This window comes from Harpia harpyja, chromosome 11 (genome assembly GCF_026419915.1).
Source record: "Harpia harpyja isolate bHarHar1 chromosome 11, bHarHar1 primary haplotype, whole genome shotgun sequence".
NCBI classification, from domain to species: domain Eukaryota; kingdom Metazoa; phylum Chordata; class Aves; order Accipitriformes; family Accipitridae; genus Harpia; species Harpia harpyja.
The window spans coordinates 38,545,146-38,566,489 of record NC_068950.1 but is presented as its reverse complement, the minus strand read 5'-3'; the positions used below and the strand labels follow the sequence as shown (position 1 = coordinate 38,566,489).

General features: G+C 45.5%; 1 protein-coding gene across 2 annotated transcripts; it reads right to left on the bottom strand.

The window, feature by feature from the left end:
• Nucleotides 1–13,060: 13,060 nt before the first annotated feature.
• Nucleotides 13,061–19,757, bottom strand: CDKN2C (cyclin dependent kinase inhibitor 2C). Of its 2 annotated transcripts, XM_052802184.1 has the most exons (3): nt 18,950–19,757; nt 18,436–18,576; nt 13,061–14,854 (listed from the first exon to the last, which is right to left on the bottom strand). In XM_052802184.1, exons 2-3 carry the CDS (start codon nt 18,562–18,564, stop codon nt 14,480–14,482), a joined length of 504 nt encoding a protein of 167 aa, XP_052658144.1. In that variant the 5' UTR covers nt 18,565–18,576; nt 18,950–19,757; the 3' UTR covers nt 13,061–14,479. The 2 variants fall into 2 exon arrangements, with proteins under 2 accessions (XP_052658144.1, XP_052658143.1); XM_052802183.1 differs by lacking the exon at nt 18,950–19,757 and having other exon boundaries at nt 18,436–18,916.
• Between the last annotated feature and the right edge of the window lie 1,587 nt (nt 19,758–21,344).

Below are 21,344 nucleotides of genomic sequence, written 5' to 3'. Positions count from 1 at the left end.
AAATTCAGACCCACTGACTTGGAAGCAACAGGGACCAAATGTATTAGCCTTTTCTCAATGGTCTTATCTGTACTCGTGCAGGTAGAGACTGCTGCCTTGTGAGTAGGTGGCTCTGGTTTGAGCAGGTACATCCACCCCAATTCCTGTCCCAAACTTATTCCAAATTTCAGACTTGTGAGAAGTAAAAAATGTTATGCTTTTTTCTTTATGTTTCATACGCTTTTGCCATATGAAGCCTGACTTCTCAGTCTTCTGTTCCAGTCCACAATTCCTCTTCAGACAACATTTCCAAAAGATCGCAAGAAGCATGAATTTTGGTCAGGCTAAATCACTTATTTTCCCTTACCCTGTTTAGAAGAGGCTTTACTTGGACAAAAGCAATAATGCCAGCCGTTTCCCTTCATCCCTTTAAAATTACTGGCCACCTCTAAAGAATTTGGTCTCTCTTTTATGTCACTTTCTGACAACTCATCTGAGTTAAACAGGTTGCTGTGGCCAAATTAAATGCTTGGGAAATAGACCGTACAATTAATTTGCAATAGTAAGTTGTCTCAGCATCATTTCTCTTCCTCTCCAGGGGAATGCTGGCTCAAGCAAAAGAAAAGATTAACATTATAAAAATATTCTAAAGACATCCTGTTAATTGTCCCAAGCTCAGATGGTATTGTCTATTCTTCTGTTGTGCATAGCCAGCAAACAGTGTAAAATTCAGAATTTTTTCCCACCGCGAAAGTAGAGCCTTCAGTGCTGCAGGATAATCTCTGCCTTTCTGGAAAGTGGATGAAAATGTGGTGTGGCAGAGCTTTGCTTTGATTTTCATAGGTGATCTCAAATTTGCCCCATTTAGGAGTATAATAATAGGACTTGTTAATTCGGACACATCAGCAACATTAATGAAGAGAATAAAGGTATGTGAACAAAGGAAAATTGCAAGCAAAATAAGAGCAAATTTTGGAAAAAGAAGGAAATATTTTTTTCTCTGAATAAGCAACTAAGGTTTCCTATGTTTGTTTAGGGACAGAAGAGACTTGAGGTTTTAAATTCAGGCAAAATAGAAGCTTTCATTTACAACTACATTTGAATATCACATTCAGTGACAGCGGATCTCATATGAAAAGTGAACGTATCCAATACATCCAAAACTCAGAAATATTTGCAAATGACTGAGTGAAGCATAGCTTACAGAAAAGTTAGATGTAACAGGAGTCTGTAATTCTCTATTTGCTCTAAAATGTCCTTTCCTAAAAATGGACAAAGTCTGATTTAATGCATTTTTGCTTATATGAAAATAGTCATAAAATATGTAAGAAAATACAGAATGTTATTTGCTTCAGTTCATGTAAACTAATCAGGATGAATTATGAGAGAGTGTTCCTGTAATTCAGAGCACTACTGAATACTATGCATGAAACAGTGTTTCTCCCCTCATAAACAGCTCGAGCTTTGCATATGTATCAGTGTAGAAAAATAAGTATTGACTTATTCACAAATTACTTTTTAGGCACTGGATTCCCAGAAATATATTTGTATGACAGCATCTACAAGCAAATGAATTTGTTGATAATTTAATCAGGTTTTCTTTCATTTTATGGCCTTAAAGGCACCTTGATCTTAAAAAATTACGTTCATCATTTTGAAAAGCAGAACTTTTATCTCAGCTCTGATGCTCACTTCCTTACTTCTTCTTCTAATATAGATTTTTGACATGGATTCAGTATGCCCTCTTTCATTTTCTTTCAGACTGCCAATTAAGATGTTTCTTAATATATTATCAAACAAACAGCTTCCCTACAGGAAGCTAACTAGTTCTCCTGCTTTTATTATTTATGTACCTTTCAAAATGAAATATTTTGAATGTGGTACAGTTTTTTTCACATGTCAAATACGGATTTTTTAATTCTGTCATTCTGCAGAACAGTAAGGAGAGAAAATAAATCAGATGTTTTATCTGATTGTACCTCAGTCAGGTTTTTCTGTGTTCTCAGAAAGAACAGTGTGGAGCTTCACTTGCTCCACAAAAGGCATTTTTAGCTTTGAAAATATTTTAAAGACATCTCAGGAAAGCCAGACCCAACACTAAGAGTGGAGTTCTACTCATCTTAAAAAAAGACTCATATTGCTTTACCGTGGTCATATCTGACTATTTAGGATCTCCTGGTACTTCATGACATGAATTGGGAAAAACTTATTAGTAGGAGCCAAAATATGGGCAGAATTTCACCCACCATAATATTTCCTATCACTCTCTATCACTGACATGAGTGGGTGATGAAAACTGTCCCAAATTGTGCTTCTGGGTACATCTTGATAATGTGGCAACCTAGGAAATACTGACACTGTGTGTTAGTTAGGTACTAACCATGGCAGGAGACGTGTGAGCCTTCACATTAGGGGATTTTGCTGTCTTTGAAGTATACATTGAAATTAATAATGTTCGTGATAAGTTCATGGTGGCCATGGAAGTCTAAAGGTTGTGGTAGGGCTTGTGTCTTTTAATAGACAAGTTAGAAAAAGCAGACAAAGTTTTGGGCAGACCGGAAAGAAATGTTGCCCTCCTTGTATGGTACTCTTGCTATAGGCAGAGGATGTTGCAGATTTGTTCTGAACATTAAGTAGTCCAAGAAAACAATAGGACTGTGAAAATCCAAAAGTTAGACTTTAATTATTTTCCATCTCCTTTATTACCTTCTCAAATTATACTGCAAAGATCCAGAGCCTAGACCTCTGGGAAAGCTCCTCAATCTCTGCATCAAAGTCTGAGGAAGATGTTCTTCAAAATAATTTACCATCTAGTTTCCTCAGTATGGTAGAAGCTAGATATAGCTCTTTTGGCTCCTCTCAGTCCTCCACAGATGCCTCCCACTTATAAAAGGCACCTAATAACAAGTAAACCTTTTTGAAATATTTGAAAGACTTCTCAGTGCTCCAAGATAGCTAGTATTCTCATTATTTAAGATACGTACCCAAACTGATCTCTCTCTTTTTGTGCCTCCAGTGCAAAATTATTACATTGTCAGAAATGAATCGTCTAACTTGTGGAGGAAAAAAATTGGATTCCATGGTGTGTTTCATATTGTACCATTATGAAAATGGTATGTTAAATTCAAATACTTCAATTGTACCATTAGATGGTGTCATTATGTGGCTTGCTAATTGATAGGTTATTCAAATGAACATTATAATTTTAGACTTCTTAGAGGCATCCATATGAAGAATTTCCAAACTTCAGAGAAGTAAACTGGGTGTTAGGAAGGAAAAACATTTACTGAGAATATTTCCTAATGCATGTCACTGAAAAATCGTTACATAACTGCTGTGTGCATTCCAGGACTTGGTGCAGTCTATTTTTAATACCTGGTATGAAAGAACTTCCTGCTACTTTTTCTCTTTGAAGGCTGCTTTGTGGTTCATTAGATCATGTTGTCAGGCCAATTTTTCTGCTATCCTTAAACCTCATTTTTCCTGCTTAAAAAAAAGTGAAACTGTATCAAATGGAAGAAGGTGCTGAGCATAAAATACCATTAAGAGTAAGGTACGTTATGTAAATGTTGCAGTGGTCCCAGAACGAAGCACTGCCAACTCAGGCTTAATATTAAACCTGAAAAGAAATCTAAACATGTTAAACACATGCACTTTTAAGAAAAGCAGAAGAACTTGTATGCCAAGCAACAGCACCTAGCAAGAATTTTCAACTTTGTGTTTATGAAGACAGATTTTTTTTTTTTTTAATTAAAGTAGCTTTAATTTCATACTGTTCTCCATGCAGGGTTATCACAGGTCACCATTTTGACCATAATTCATATAATCATGATCATTAACATAAAGCATTTTGCTGAAATGCAACCCAACTTCTTCAAACAGAGGCTATGCAAGATATTTCAGGATATTTTAACTGCACAGAAAGTTTACAGCATTAGTGTAATTTTGCTGTTAAAATCCTAGACAAACAGAGACTGATAGAGATGAAATGGCCAGAGGGACCACCATTTTCACCTCGTCTGACTTCCTGCAAAACAAAGGCCACAGGACTTCCTGAATTAATTTCTTTTCAAGCTAGAACATATCTTTTAGGCAAACGTACAGTCAAGTGACAGACAATCCATTAGATCTGCTACAAGAATTTAAAAGTATTAATTTTATAGACAAAAAAATACTGAATGTAGTTGCAAATTAACAGGCAGTTCATTGTATATTAGAAAGGACTTCTGTGACTCTCTCACTTCCATCCATAGCAGAGAAATGAAATGAATGACAATTTAAAATGCAAAATAGCATTCAGTGGTGATTGCTGCAACCCTTGCCGTGAACCTACTCTTGAAATCTCTAGCAGGAAGGCAGCGGAGCATTTAAGTCAGATGACCGAAACAGGTAATACCCTCAGCTGCGCAACCTGCCGCTCTGACACACGTTGCCGTTGCCATAAAAGGGAGGTTTCAACATAAAGAGCAGCTCCCGATCTGCCTTAGTTTTCAGATGGGTGGATGAAGGCAAAAGAGTCAACTCTGGGAGCTGTGGAGCCCCTCTGGGGGCTGTTAGATTGTGCTTTCCCTGGGGGATGTGAGGGTAAGCTGCACTGGAGGGTGTGGGGATGAGGGTACCTGCTTTACCCCGTGGGCTTAATCCATGGGCACACGTGGAGCAGAGCCAGGGTATTTAAGAACCCCAGAGCTAACAAAATATTTGGACTTCCCTTTCTGTCGTTTTGACGTTCCCCCGCCAGAAGAAATTCCTTTCCCCCCCTTCCCTCTGCTGTCTCCAGAAAGTTTCATCTCCATAGAATACTTTTTGATCATTTATTTCTGCACTTCTGTAGATCTTTCAAGTTGTTTTTGTTGCCAAAGCAACTGCTCCAGCCCTCAGTCCCAGTGCTCCCAGTCTCACTCCCAGCGTACTCTTCCCTCTCCCTCTTCACATCAGAGCACTCTGGATCATAACCTTTATTTTCAGAGGAAATGTCCTCACCCAAAAATGTGAAATCTGCCTGAATTCTGCTTATTTCAACAAGGTTGTTATTAAGAAATTCATTAAAGGTCACTTAAAAATCTTCCACATTTAGGCCAAAGTCATGGAACTGCTCTGCTCAATCTTGTCCAGTGCTTCATAATAACATCTTGTTTCCAGTTGCTCGTAACTGTTTGGGCTGGTATTTTCCAAGCCAAGGATCTGCCCCAGGTTTAATTTTTGGCAGTTTCCAGCTAAACCACCGTAGTCATTTTCAAGAACAAGGTTAAAAAAATATTTTGCCCATATTAAAAAATAATAATCCGGTTGCTTCATTCAGAAGTGTCAGTATCCCCATTTCTCTACAGAAGGAATTTGAAATGGAACACCATCACTGGTCTAGTTTCATCCATGTACCTTTTGAACAGCAACTTGGAATTTGGCAGCACCGTTGCTGTGGTTTCACAGATGTGCATCCAAATGTAACAAAGTTGTAAGACTCCATAAAAATCTCAGTTTGCACGTGATCGGTTAAGAATTGTTAGTTTTTGGCAGCTAAATTTTCCAAAGATCAGCCTGTGCTGACGGAGCCCGTTCTGCATTCGGCTGCTGTATGGCGTGCAGGCACCACGTGCAGTTTTTTTCGCAGAGCTACCAAGTACGCTCTTTGCCTGAGGCAGCGGGGACCGAGCAGCGTTTCTCTGCAATTTCTCCTCCTGTACTCCTAAGAGATTACTGTCCGTGAGATCCGGGTACCCCTCCTATGTGCATCATCTCCCTTTCTTCTGTTGCTGCCGAGGCAGTGAGAAAAGGAGGATGGGTCACGAAGATGAAAGAGTTTGGGAGAGGCCTGTAACCGGCAAAGCATGGGAGGGAGCAGAAAGCGAGAGGCAGAAGGAGGAGGTGAAGGCGGTAGATGCCAGGGAGACAACTATTACTGACCAGTGCTAAGAATTCTCCTGGGACAACTAGGACATCATGGGCAGAAATCAGTTGTGGAAGCAGTTCTTCCACTGGACTAGGAAAAAACCAAAGGTTACACATATATACATAATGAGATTCTGCTAGGCAATGGGGAAAGGATATGATATATTAGGCAGGGAGGTTGATAAGCATAATGGAGATAAAGATAAGATGTCAGGGGAAATAATTAACAAAAAATAAGAGGGTGGATGTGCAGATGAGGGAAAGGAAACTAGGAGATGAAAATAGAGTGTGAACAGTGCAAGAAGGCAGGAGTCAGGGAATGGAGGGATGGATAAACCAAACGTGGACGAGCAACAGCAGGGAGTTACCTGAAAACAGCACAGAGGAGAGAGAGAAGGAAGGAGCCAGGCAGAAGGAAGGTTAGTTAAGAGCATCAAGGGAGAGGAGGAGTGCGAATGCAGACCGAACTCTAAGAATAGGCTGATTTTTTGAGTCAGACATCAATGCAAATTGTGATTATCTGTAATGGTATAGGAATAGGAAGCCGGCACAGCTAGCATCTACAGCCACATGTTTTTTTCCTGTTAGAGTGTTCCTTTATCGAATATTCTAGATCTCTTGAGCCAGAGCTCCAGAGTTAAGGTGACTGCACTTCACTATCTGTTTACTTTTCAGGCTTCCTCTGACTTTATTAACAAACATTTGAAGTGCCTGAGATGCGATATGCTGCTTTTTTAACCACAGTAAAAAAATATTTCTGCACAATACATTTGAAAATATTTTAAGTAATTTTAAAATTATAGGTAGGGCTGCCAGCAATGCCTCTCACTGGCAGAGCAAAGCAAGGCCCTGCACTTAGCTCGGTGGGCTTTCGCTGCGGGCGTTTGTCATCTAAGAGGGCTTGCACCATCACCACGCTAATTAGGCACGCTTCATCACAGGGATGAGCAGCGCTGCCTTTGCAATTTTTTGCTCCCACCAGCTAGGAACAACACCACCTGGAGACACGGGAGGTGAGAGGTGGAGAGGGCTGGGTGCACTGGGTGGCCTCTGCGCCCACGGGCAGAGCAGAAATGGAGGTGACTCCAGCAGGAGCCAGGGAGTGCAGCAGCTGGAGGTGGAGAGGGATGTGTCCTGCCCCATGGCACTGCTAGAGCTGCAGAGAGACCAGGCTTACACTCTCCCAGTGATAAAGCAGGGGGAAACGGTGGTATTTGCCTCTGACATGATGATTCAGCCTGCAAGCTGGAATCTCCTTAACAGAAATGGTAAATGCTTCCCCATAACCAGCACGTTTGGTCTGTTATGTTCTCTGTCAGCTGGAAGGCAAGCTTTGCAGAGCTGAGCTGCTTTACTTTCCTTTTGAGAATGAAAGTAGCACTGCTGTCAGAAGATTGAGTTGTTGGTATGTATCAGGTGATAGGAAAAATTACTCTGAAACTGCAAATGGTCTGACATACATTTATTTTTATATACCTGGGAGCTGCAAGTGTTGATTTGCTGCCTATTTATCCATTTGTCAGACTGATAGCTTAAAAGCACAAATTACACTCCTAATAACAACTCCTAGGGGTAAGGCTGCAGTTACTGCTTGGTTCCTCCTAAAGATTAAACAGAGCTAAGAGTTGATACATTGACCTATTGCTTCTTGAAGCAGATGTCTGTTCAAATTCTGACCTACGTCCTAGCTAAAAATGCATTCAATCTTTTCTTAATTTGTAATAGATACTTGTGTACATTACAAAACCATCTCGCAATTTGGCAAATTAAGTTGTCTGTGGTTAGCTCTGGAATTGCAGAGAGATTGCAGTGCACTGCAGCATTGCATAACGAGCTTCCCCAGACTTTGCCTTACTCGAGTGAGTAACAGTAATCCTTATCTCTAGCGAGCATCAGATTCATCCCATTTTTGAGAAAAGAATTAGTATCAAATATACGATGGGCATGTTATGCCTTGTGGCTGCAATGTTTTTTCAATTAACTTCTCTGAATATACCACAATGAAAAGTGTCAGCTTTTTGCCTCAGAGGCCTATAATTAGATTAAATGAATACAGTTAATTATCTACTACCTTCTTTACACAAAACAATGTTTCTTTAAATTAAAATGCTCGTACAGGAAGGAAATTGTTGTTCGCTCCAATATATGCAAACAGTTCTGGATTGCGAATGCCGTGAATATATCGTGGTGTAGCACAGCTTTTTGTCTGCAGCCCTTATTTTACAGGAGCTAAAACAAATTACATCTGAAAATCCACAGATATCACACTATTTAGAGCCTATATGTTGGTGCAAGGAGGTGATATTATTGAAAGTTACAGGGCTCATGGAACAAATACACTTTTCTCTTTCTCAGATGTTCTCTATAAAATTCCTTTAGAGAGATTAAATACAGCTTTGTTTGTGTACCTGCAGTCACACCCTCAAGGGCTATGGTATGTCCAGATAGAAAGCTGCTTTTTCTAGCAGGGTGTACTTCTCCTTTCAGAAAACTGAAAAAAATGCATTCTGTAGGAAGTATTTACAATTAACAGCTCGGTTTCCAGGCCTGCTGGTGTTCTAGCTAGTGTGGACTGAAAATCTTCTCTGCCTGTTCTCCAGCGTTACTAAATATAAGCAAAAGTTCGTGACCAATCAATACGCTCCCATCCTGGCATGCCTGATTTAGAAGTGCAGATACTCAAATGGTGGTACATCACCTCGGTGGTAACATATCTGCAGCAGAAAGCACTCTCTTTGATTTGGCAAAGTGTAACCAAATGTCCCTATTTCCATCAGAATAGATGTTAATAACTTAAGGCCTAAACATGCGATCCTCCCTCACCAGAAAATTACAATTAACTTTAGCAGAAGCCCTTATTCTGGCCTGCAGTATACTCTGCATATAAATGCGATGTGTGCCCAGGATTGGTCTTGTGTTTCATTAGGGTCAAACCCTGAAAAGCTTTTGAATACTCAGTGTTCCTACAGGGCATCGCATTTTATTGTGGTTTGTGCTGTGTGAGTATCTTTTCCTTTAGACATTCATTAGCTCCGTATATGAAAGTGTTCATTAAAATATCATTGTGTTGATAATAATCTTGATATTGAGGAGTGAAGAGGGCTGTGTGGCCATACAAATGCTGCCCCGTGCTCTCCGGGTGTAGCAGGAGAAAGACAGACCATCTTGATAGGCACTATCTGCTGAAGGAAAACTTTCACCAGGAGCTGTGAACTGACTTTAACCTTTCAGTGGCTTCACTGCGAAGCAAGACTTTTCATGCTTCCTACACAAAGGGAAGCTTTTTTGTTTAAAATACTCATAAATACCAGCGGCTCTCCTAATTACTTCTACAAATATCAGAAAGCAGTTACAGAGGAACAAAGAAATGCAACTGGAAACATGGTTCAGTGGTCTTGTACTTCCCTGAAAAGCTGATTATACTTTTGGCTGATTCAGTTTCTTTCAGAGGGAATTTACCCTTTTTGGCAGTTTGAGTTTCAGCAGTGCTGATTGGACTAACGGCAGAAAATGCATCTTGGGCTGAGGAAATTAACTCGTGTCCTGTGTGCGTCAAACTGAATTTTGCCAGCGAGCTCCAGGTTTTGCCTTCGAGCCCCTCTGTGTCCCTTGTTTTGTGGGATTCAGAAGCCATTTTAACGCTGGCTTAAAAATAGAGACATTTCCTTTATGCTTTTGCAGGTGCCTTGCCCAATTCCCTGCTTTCCCTGTATGACCGATGTTTTAGGATAAGCACTAAAGAAAGGTCAAGGTTATTCTGAAGTATCCAACATAGGAGAGTTCTTTTCCTCGTAGTTCCTTAAGATGAACTGCACACAATTATAACCGATGCCATGCCGAAAGGTAATTCAAACGTTCTGGGAAATAGTACAAAATGACAAGCAGCAACCTTTAGCACTGTAAAATGTCCCTGGTGATTTGTGCTTAGTGCTTCTTCAAAATGCAAGAAGCCATCTTACCACTCACTGCTGTGGCAGAAGTTAATTTTTTTTTGAGTGGGGCTCTGTAATTTGGGTCTGCAGAGCAAGACTTGCCACATCTGGCTACCAGAAATGTGCCATGTAGTTTACATCCGAAGATCATTTCCTCGCCTCTGTGACACAGAAACCAAGAAACGTGGATTTCCCCCCCCCCCCCCCCGCTTTCGCTTGTCTGTCATTTTCAAATGCAACAAAAGGTCATGAAAATCTCTGGCTGGGAGATCCACCTTGCTTCCCTTTTTTTTTTTTTTTTAAGGAAACCTGGAGACAACCTGCTTCTTTTTGTCTTCTGCCTGGGCTGCGCTGGGAGAAGATGCTTCTGCATCCCTGAAATCTGGGCAAGGGGGGGGGGAAGAGCCCCGAGCTGCAGCGGGAGCCCCGCCGCCACAGCCCGGGCAGCGGGCAGCAGCCACAAATATGTGTCATAAACATCCCCCCGCCCCGGCAAAGCTGTGGGTCCCTTGTCTCTACTCACTGCGGCTGAGGGGCTGCGAAGGCATCAGGGTTATGCTGAGAAGGCTCCAGTCTCGGCTGCGGGGAGAGGGAGGGAGGAAAAGGGAGGGAAAAAGAGAAGAAAAAGAAGAAGAAGAAAGCGGGGAAAAAAAAAAAAAAGGGCGCAGTGCAAGTTGCGAAGAAATGCGCGGCGGAGGCGAGGAGGGAGGCGGCGGGGGAGCCCGCCGAGCCGCGGCCGGGCGCGGAGCGGAGCGGAGCGCGGGCCGGCGGCCGCCCCCGGGGCCCCTGGCGGCGGCGGGGGGGGGCCGAGGCTGAAACGGCGGCAGAGCCCGCGGAGGAAACTAAATAAATAAAATCAGACTGTTATTTAAGGCGCGTAAATTTAAAAATATTTGGACAGGAAGAGAAAGGGGAGAGGAACCGTAGAAGACAACCTAACGGTTTCGGAGCCGGCCCCCCCCCCCCCCCCCCCCCCCGCCCGCCGGCCCGGCTCCCGGGCGCGCTCCCCGGGGGCCGCCCGACCTGCCGGCCCCCGGCCGCCCCCCTCCCCGGGGATCCCGGCAGAGCCCTCCGGGAGCACCGACATTTTGAGTGCATGTCTTGTGGGGCAGGCTTTTCTGAGACTCGGTGAGAAATCTTTCTTTCTTTCTCTCTTTCCTTCTTTCTCCCTTTTTTTTTTTCTCCCCCCCCCCCCCCCGCCATGCACAGTATAACAGTCTCCTCGCAAATGAATGCAGAAGCTTTCCTCCCCTCGCTTCTTCGAGGGAATTTCAGCGCTGTGGTTAAGCAGATAATAATGTATGGTTGCTTCTGGCTGCCCGGTGAATTGCCAGGTACATTCGTGGAGGAGACCCTTCTCTTTCTTCTAAAAGCTAAAAAGTGCTGGGTTTCTACTTGTTTTAACTCTTTCTTCATGTGAAGAAGGCAACGGCGTTTCCTACGAAGCTAATTTCTTATCCCCCCCTGGAATAAAGCATTGATTTCATTCCTCTCCCCACACCGAAAACTGGAAGACAAGTCTTTTCTTGTACTTCAGTGTGCCGTCATGTATTGCACCGGCGACTGAGCTGAAGTCACCTTCAAATACCTTATAATTTACGCTCTCCTGTGTAAGTGCCCGGCCAGCTTTCCCTGCCTGCATTAGCCGTGCACCTCTCTCCCCCCGCCCAGCATTCAAAGAGCGGCTGTTTCACCTTCTCACGGGTGCTGCTGCCACAGATTAAGCTCTGTTCGTTCCCTGTAGGATCCCTTTAGGATCTGCCCCCTTTCAAAAGGAATTCAACAGCCCCCGCCGTTGTTTCCGAGGATGATTTAGAAACAAAGGTCAAGTGTAACAGCTTTGCTCATCCGTGTAACTGAAATGGGGGAGAGGGCTCTTTCCCCACAGCTGTGCTCTCACGTAGCCTGGTCAGTAGGAATCCTGGTACAGCCACATTTTAGGCTCTATTTCTTCACAGGTTTCTGTGCTTGCTGCATTTGTTTCTATTTCTGCATCTCATCTCGATACTGCTTTGTTTACTGCCTGTTCCTGGGCTGCTGCAGGGCAATCTCTGCTCCTGCCTGGGAGACTCGCTTTTCAGTTGGTTTGTGTCTCAATAAAAGCTCTCAAAAATATTTCGTTCCATCTCACAGGCTGCAGTTTTGCGTCTCCGGGTCAATATCGCTGTCGACATTTTCACAACTATGCGAATTTGTAAAACTGGACTTTTTGATGTTGCCGGACTACCGGGGGGGGGAAAAAAATCACAAAAGTAATTTCTGAAACCACATCCGATATTAGAATCCTTTTTCGGTATAAAGATGCCCTATTAATGAGACTTGCTTTATATTCTTTTCTCCTCGCTGAGTAAATGTAAGACCTTCTGCAGGAAAGCTGACCCCCAGCTCAGCCCCAGCAGTTTTATCACCTGCAAACCCTGTAAGGTGCACGTAACCCACCAGCTGATTTATTTCTTTGGTTTCCCAGAGACTTTTTGTAGTAACTAGTAAGTTCCTGGGGCAACAGAGAGTAATTTTGGCTTTCAAAGTATCTAACTAGGAACTGCCGTTTAGAATATTGTTTACCATAACTGGAGGGGCTTACAGAGAAAACGCAGCAATAAAACCAAATCAAACGCACCTTTAAACCAGACTTAACGTCGCCCGTGACTCAGCCGCTCACGTTATAGGCACGACCGTGGTGTGACACGTCCCGGCTTTAAACGTGAACTCCTGGCATGCCATAAAACCCGCTACTTCTGACTAAGCGGGGCATTTTTCTCGGAAAAGCAGTTGTTTTCTTAAGCCACTAATTAAACTTCGGCTCAGCGTAAGTTAAATGCTGGTGGAGCTCAAAACGGGTCTGGGATGAGGGGGGTTTTTAGCGGCACAGGTGAAAAATAAGGGAGAAAGATGAATATTACCTTTCGGCGTTCACCTCTGCTGTAGCAGCGAACGGGAGAAATCCTGGTGGTAGCGCGGATTTCTGCTTTATAAGAGGAGAGCAGGGCACTGGTTGTGGAGAAGGAAAAAGCTTGGAGCATCCTCCAGGACATGCGGGAAGGGAGACGGATAGCAACAGAGAGTGGTTTGGGTCACTTCACCTCGGGGACCTGCGGATTACGTTGCTCGGTTTTAATATTTCAGCTGGGTTTAGTGCTCTTTATACCGGGTATTTTGCGGGTTGTTTCCCCAGTCATGCATCCTGTGTGCCGCGCTGCTTGGGTTAATGATCTCTAGATCCCTTGTGAACAGAAAGTGATAAAAAAAGGGCGCAAAACTTCATATTTCACAGAGGTTTTTAATCAGAAAACACAGCAGTGTGACAGAGCGTATAGTAAACGTGACAGACAGTTTCAGCAAATTACTTTTTACTTGAAAACGGTAGCAACTGATTTTGTGGGGCTAAAATATATATATTTTTTGGAAGAGTTAAAATCTAAGCTAACGTACACCCCTCCTCTTTTACGTGCTGTTTTAAGTACTATTCATTCTGCATTGATTTAAAACCTTCTCTTTTGCGCAATTAAAATTTAGACTATTCAAAGTAAAGCACTTTACACTGCCCATCTGTCCAACAACTAGATCCTGTACGAATGTTAAAAGTTTCATACTAAACTTTTTCCCATGCGGCGCTGAGCGTCGTTAGCTCCTGCTGTAGCTGGAGAGGTAAAGGAGTTTGAGTCTGATGAACACTCGCGGCTGTATTGCAATGGAAAATTTTCAATGGTTAAATTGTGTTTTACGTGCAAGCAATAACATAACTTCCCGCCTATCAAACGTGCTGCTTCCTAAATGTCACCGTATTCAAATATTCCTGTTTTGTGAGACGCATCTATCGTTAAAATAGTTTATTTCCAGGCAAAAGAGAGTAGTCGGTGGAAAGCAAACATTTGGTGAAGAGCATCTAAACTGCACTCAGCTTCCGAAGCGACCAGAAAACTTGTTGTATTGCTGCCTTCGTGTCCTCTTGCCTCTGACAATGGTTCTCTGCCGCTTGTTTTGAAACTAGAAAAAACGCCTTGTTCAGCGCACAGTAAACACGAACTACCAAACTGAGCTGTTTAAAACCTCTGGCAATCACGAAAACACCACTTACACTGTTTCTGGTAACTAAATTCAAAACCAGCTTGGTGAAAGTTTAAATACACAGAGGGGGAAAGTGTCATCTACATTTGGAAAGTAAGCGACCTACTTCTACAAGCTCTTGTTAGTGTCAAAATGCAGCTATTTCCCCAAGCCCCTAAGCGCTATCCCCTGCCCTCAGGCCACGCAGCCTTCGGCTTCAAGCTCTGCTTAAAAAAGGTCCGGCAACATTAAGCATGTGCATATGTAGCTCTTGTGTTAATGACTTAATACGAAAGACCTAAAATAAGTTGTAAAACGTGATACTGGAAAACTAGGTATGAGCGACCGACAGACACGCGGCTGGGTCTGTGAGTATTTTGTAAATGGCAGGTGTAAGAAGTTGCTGGGGAGTGTGGGTTTAGACCGTTGCCATCATCTAAAAACCCACCTCTAGGCTTAAGCTACCAGCTGTTCAAAAAAAAAAAAAAAAAATAGAAGTAAGGTTGCAACAGACGTTATTAGAAAGGAGGGCATTGAAAAAAAAAAAAAAACAAAAAAAAAAGAGAAAAAAAGCAAAAAAGGCGGCGGCCGAAAGCCTTAACGTCCAGAGGAGAGCACGTCCGAGCCGGGCTTCAATTCATGGGTGCCGGGCAGCAGCGGCTGTCCTCCAAGAGCTTCACCACGGCGGATCTCTTGTAGAGCTTGGCCAGGTCGTGGGCGGTCGCCCCCCGCTTGTTGCGGTGGCCCACCTTGCAGTCGGCGCGCGCCAGCAGGACCTCCACCACCCGCGCGTGCCCCTCGCGGGCCGCCAAGTGCAAGGGCAGGTTGCCCTCGTCGTCCTCCACGTTAACGTCGGCTTGGAACTCCAGCAGAGTCTGCAAAGTGTCCGCAAACCCCTCTCTGGCTACGTCGTGAATGACGGCGAAGCCGGTACTGTCCTTCAGGTTGGGGTCGGCCCCGCTGAGGAGCAAACGCCTGGCGATTTTGGGGTCCCCGAGCTTCATCACCTGGGGAGGAAGAGGAAGAGTTGAGTGCCGTCGGGGGGGGGGGGTCCTTCTGCACTGGGGGCAGAGCCCCCGCTCTTAGCCCTGGGCTGGCTCACGGCTCAAGCCCCGTTTCACGCGGGGAGGAGAGCCCCACTGCACCCGCCCCAGAACTCCGTTTGTGGTAGGTGGTTTTTACTAAACCCGGTGAAATTGGGAAGGCTGTTATCATCTCGGGGGTAAGAGCTTTCTGCCCCAGAGATTCGTGGCTGAAATAGGCGGTGCAGAATGGGGATGTAATAACTCTCTTCTTTTCTTTTTTTTTTTTTTTTTTTTTAACGTGGGTTATCTCAGTTTCTTAACGTACGAAAATTAAGTCTGGTTCGGTTTTATTTGCCTAAGTATTGAGACACCCCTGCATTACTGTTTAAGCTCGTTAAAGATCAAATATAGGGTCTCTGAGGAACAGATATTTTACCTCAGCAACAGCAAAAGTAGAACGTGTTTTTATAAGCTCTCAGGTGTTTACATTGTTTGTGCATTATCATAAAACAAATATTTGGACTGTACCATAGCTCTGTCTGCTAAGAAAAATAAATGCCAGAAGAAATTTTTCTCCCCAATATTTGTGTTTCATTATGTCACCCAAAAAGGAGAAGTCAAAAGGAATGTTTCAAAGTTCCAGAAGCTTTCTTCTAAAACCAGTGTATTGTATTATACTTTCATAATTTCACTATAAGTAAACTGGCTATATTCTGTCGTTAAAAACATCCCTTTTTAAAAAAAAAACAACAACAATAATTGGATTTTGTGACTTTTTCTCTCAGAAAAAAAAACCTTCTTTGAATTTTCTCGATTGCGTCACAAAACTATCACAATTAGAATGCAAATGTCTCTTATTTGGGACTTAACAGCTTGCACCAATTTCCCCCAAATTCCTCAATTTTTGTTTGCACAAGGACTTTCAAAAATGAACACGCTAATGTGTAATCTCCAGCCTATAGGCAATATTTTTCCTGTCCTTGCAATTAGTCTCATTGTAAGTGTCAACTTCGGGGGAAAAAAAAAAAAACCAAAACCAAAAACCCCAACCTTTTTTATTTCCTTAGAAACGTCCACACATTGATTTGAAAATCTTGGTTAAAAAAATTATCTGCATAAACGAGCATTACAGTGCATTACATTTAGCATAATGTACAATTTCTACAAGGGATTTGCTGAAAACCTCTCCTGGTGAAAATACATATTAGGCTTTTTAAGAAAAGCAAGCTAAAATAAATATAATTAGCGCAGCGTTTGGACTGTAAAGCAGCCCAGTGTATTATATCTACAGACAAGAGCAAAAGTGCAGATAAGACAGGCTGGGATTCAGGGAAAGGGATTTCTCTGTGCCCCAAGGCTTCCAGCTCTGCATGTGCCATTTCTTTCACTTCTGACCAGAGATGGAAGCGATGTAAAAGAAAACAAGAGCATTGTGATCTCTCTTTCTTTAGTAAAATCTGGACATTTTGATCTCTTTTTGAGAGCCCAGGCTGTATTATTTGTGAATTCAGAGCATGTATTTGGTTTAAGTGGGAGTTTTCTGTGCTCAGGCTAGGGGACTGAAGGCTTCAGTTAGAGATGCGGGGGGGGCGGGGGAGAAAAATCATATAAAAGGTGATGCTATTGGGACGTGGGCTACAACTGTGCAGCAAATGCCCTTTCTTTTGCAAAGTTTCACTCGGGGGGAGGGAGGCAAAGTAGGAGAAAGCCTTAATTGAATAAGTCTGACGAAGAGCACAAGGGCAGGACATGTATTTGAGGCCTGCATAGGTACACTTCATCAGAAACAAAAAGTACAGAGCAAGACGAGCTGAGCAGCTGTTTAATTAAACATAAATGCTGAAGAAAAATATAAATTCATTGCTATTAATATAGGAGCCTCCTTTCCGTTTTAATTGAGGGAGAGATTATGGAGAGATTATCTCAGTTGTGGAGAGTGCACTAACAGAGAGCTCTTTCGAGCGTGGTCACGCACCCACAGCACATTTCGGGATGATACATATTGAAAATAAGTCAACAGATTCTCCTGTTTTGATTTTTGTTGTGGTTCATTAACTCAGTTACCATTAGGCAGCGATCAGAAGTATTGTTAGGACACGGATGCGTGTTTAATATAGCTGGATGCTATGTCATTGTGTAAAATATGCCTTAATTCAGGATACGGACAGTTAGCTGCTTTTAGACAGAAAAATAAAACACATTACTGTAGGACAAATCGGTTTTCAGCCCTCGCCCCGAGGATAAACCAGCGAGCTAAATGTTTCCTGCTTTCTTAAAGAAGTTACTTTGTGTAAGTTTTTAATTTAAATCCTTTCACTCTCTCAAAAGTTGCTGCAAGTGCCTGCACTGCCATGCGATGCCCTATTTAGGTGCTAACAGGACAGAGAGGAGCTCACAGACCTCCAGCTCCAGCGAATTTGTCAAAAAGGGGTCACTCCTGCTTTTTTAGCAAGAGGTACTTATTTTCCAGCCCTTACATTTTGATGTTAAGCCAAAAAGCTGTAAATATCTCGAGCACACTCGCAAGCTCTATGCTCTTTAAAAACCCAATTTCAGAAATTACTTTCGTGGTTTCGGGGGAGGGGGGGAGAGGAGCTAACAAACGATTTTTCTAATGTGGGAAATTAAAAAGACCTATAGCTCCACTTCCATGTTTCATTACTTATACCTTAAGTACAAATCACCACACTTTTCCTCCCCCTCCGGATTTCTAAATCACTTCTTTCACTATTCGGTAGGTATTCTAGCTTTTTCGCCATCATTATCTGATATTATGAAAAGCAAAATCTTTCATCAGCTCCAATAGTTAGCAGTTGGACGAGTTCCAACTCCTGCCTGCACAGCCACACACTTAAAAATTAGGACATAGCACCCTATACGATCAGAAAGGAAATAGCTGGAACCGGTGCCCTGCTAGCCGATCTCAAAAAGCAAATTTGTCAGCCTTAATTCTGAATGGAAAAGCAAGTGGTTCAGCTGGAGCCCTGACTCGTAGGGCTCACTCTTAATGTACATCGAAGGTCCTCGGTTCTGAGCAGCATGCTTCCCAACGAGAAAGGTCATTCCTCCCAAACAGCGCATAAAGGAAAAGTACCGTCTACAGCAGAAACCCAGAAGCGAGACAAGTCACGCTTGGAAAGCATATCGCAGGGAAAAAAAAAAAAAAAAAAAGGAGAGAAAAAAGATAAATCCTAAGCTTCAGCGAACAGCACGTTTGTGTTTACAGACCTGCTATGAAATCCTGCTCACCTAAGCTGATTTCTTTTCATCTCAGCTCTTTCATTCCTTGCCTCCTCCCCACGAAGTTACAAAATATTAGCAAACTCGTAGCCCGTCTGACATTGAGGGTGATCCCCGACTGAAATAATGGTTTTGACCAGTTTTATTTCAAGTACGTCATTTTAGGGAGTTGGAGCCACTAAAGTTATAAAATATGGCATCCAACGAGTTTGAAAAACCACTCGAATTTCATCCACCAGCCTGTTCAAAACGTTGTCTTTTTTGGAAACCCGGGTCACGTAGGTACCAGTGATGAAATATTTTCTCCCTCTCTGGATACCAACCTGCAGCGCAGTCCTCCCAAATCCATTTTGTGCATTGACGTTTACATTCTTTTGCAACAAATTAGTAAGTTGCACTAGGTCCCCCTTGGCAGCCGCGGACGCCAGCTCGTTCCCAGAAGGCTCGGCCATTCTTTAGGGTGACTGACGATCGGAAAAAAGATGAGATTTTTTTTTTTTTTTTTTTTTAACCAGGCATGGCATCGGAGACTGACAGAAGGATTGGGATGGTTAATCTTCTGGAGTAGACCTTGTAGTAAATACTCGTAAAAAACCTCCTTGCCAAGAGCCCGCCCCTAACTCACACGTGATTATTCAGCAAAACTGCAGCTCCACTTGAAAGAAGATTTCTTCGCTTCCACATATAGAGCAACTCCTATTAAAGACTTTGGCCACTTTCGGGGGGGGGGGTAGGCTAATAGCTATGCAATATATTATATATGTTAGAGGTAACGTATATACACGTACACCGGAGACTCACTCAGACCCGAGATCTTTGAAGAAGAAGACAACCCACCCTGTTCACAGTCGGGATCGGAGACTTAGCAGCAGCAGCAGCAGCAGCTCCGAGGAAAAGTCTTCCGTAGCAGTGTCCATCCAAGTCCCGCTCGGGATCCCCCCTTTCATCCCACACCGCCGCCTCTAGTCCGGGCCGAGCAGGGACGAGAAGGACGAGCCGCGCCCGCGGAGGGCCGGCCGCGGCGGCAGCGGCAGCGGCTGCCCGCCCGCCGGGTTCGCTCCCTCGGTGCTCTCGCTCCCGGCAGCGGCTTCGCTCCCGCCGCCCCGCGCAGCCTCCGCGCAGCGGCCGGGCGCGATCCCGCCCGCCGGCGGCTCCGGAGCATCCAGGAGGGCGGCGGCGGCGGCGGGTCCGCGGGCCTGGCGGTGGCGGCCGGGGAGAGGAGGGGGGCTGGAGGGGGAACCGGGGCGGAGGGAGCGGGAGGCGGGGGGGGGGGGGGGGAAGCCGCCGCGTACGGCCGCCCGCGCTCAAGGCGCGGAGGAGCCGCGGAGCGGGGCCGTCCCCGCCGCCCGCCGGGGCCCCGCCGCCGCTCCCCGGCGACAGCCGCGCCTCTCGCCCCGGCCGGGGAGCGGAGGGCGAGCTCCGGGCGGGGGCAGGGGCTGCGCCGGTGCCCGCCGCTGCCCCGGCCCGGCCGTGCTCGGCAGCCTCCCGGCGCGCAGTGACAGCCGCCGCTCGCCTCCTCTTTCAACTTCGCGAAATAAAGCTGCACTTGCCGGTCCGCGGTCGCTGCCTCCGCCCGCGACTTTGCGCTCCCCCTTTTTTAAGCACAAACAATCGCTACTTCTGTTTCCTACGGACACGAAGCCGGTTTCTCTCTTCCCCCCCCCCCCCGCTCTTTTTTTTTTTTTTTTTTTAACCTCATCAGCTTTTTTTGAAAAGAAAAAAAATTTGAGCGCTTTTTGAGTTGAAACACCCGCCCACATTTTAACGGCAGAGATTTAAGGAGGCGCGGCGGAGTTACAGCACGGCCGGGCAGGAAGGCCTGCAGCGGCGCGCACCCGCCCCTCGCCCGGCCCCGGGGCCCCGGCCCGCAAGCCCCGGCCCCGGCCCCGGCCCCGGAGCAGCGCGGCTCCTTGTGTCGTTCCCCTCGCCGTGCAGCTCGGGCACGGCACTGCCCCGCCACAGCCATAACAGTCAGGGTGCTTTTAGGAGGAGCGCTGCTGAGGCCTAGGGAGAAAAAAATGGGGGGGGGGGGTGTTGGAAATGAAAGGAAAAAAAAAAAAAAAAAAGGAGGTTTTAGCACCGGGAGCCGCCGCGCCCCGGCGGGAGGACCGGGGGTCGGGGGAGCTCGGTGGGCGGCCTCCCGCCCGGCGCTTCCCCCCGGGCGGTCTCCACCTGCCCGCGGGGGGAGCGGCCCCGGCCCCGGCCCCACCGGCCTCGCTCGGCACCCGGCGGGGCAGCGGCTCCGGGGCCCGGGGTGCACGCCGGCAGAGACGTGGGCTCCTCTCCCTAAGGACAAGGTCAAGGAGGAAGGGTCAATGTCAAGTTGTCTTAGCGGTGGAAGGCGACCGTCCGCGGCAGCACACGCCTCGCTTGCCGCTTTCCTGGCGTCCTTGATTGATGTGAAAGTGCCATTTTGAGGGGGGGGGGGGGGAAGGCACCCAGCCACCGAGAAGACTCGAGGGCTTCGCTTTTCCTGCAAAGGGCGAGGGAGCGAGGACGGTACAGTACGGAGATGTCGTTGCCACTCCGCCTAAGGGCACTCGATGTCTTAAAACCGCTTTAATGGCCGGATTGCTTTAAGTTTCAGGGACCCTCGGAAGGCTGAAGTCCGCCGAAGCGAACTCTCCGAGAGGTAAGGCGCAATGTCACGGCTCCCCGAGAAGCACCCGTAACCTCTCGGTGGCAGAGGCGATCCGCTCGTCCGTTTTCTGCGTGACCGCTACGGGAAAGCGAATTTGAATGTAAACACGCGTGAGGCAGCCCGGGGAGGTGCGTTAGTGAGGGAACCTGCCCGGCGGTCACACCGGCTCCTCCCGCGCCGCTCTGCGGGGGAAACCTGCCGCGGCCAGCCGGGCAGGGGAGGGAGGCGGCCGGGGCCTGACTTCCAGAGACAGAACCAGTTTTACTGGGATGAACCTGCAACCCGGGCAGCTGGAGGAAGCCGGGATGACTTCTGCCCCTGGCTCTCCTTCCAACTGCGGTTGCTTCTTGCTTCGCAATTACGTTTTCCCGTACTGATTCCCACACTTGTTTGTGGAAATACAAGGGTGACAGGTAACGAACCGCCTGCACACGGAGCAGGGAAAGCAGCTTTGCTCAAATTATCAACTGACCCTCACTCACGCTCCCCCTAAAGGGGGGAAAAAGCTCGTAATTTTGAAGGGCCTCACTACGGTAATTCTCAGCCAGAAGTAAGAGTGCTAACTGTTTTGTAAACAAAAATACGAACGAT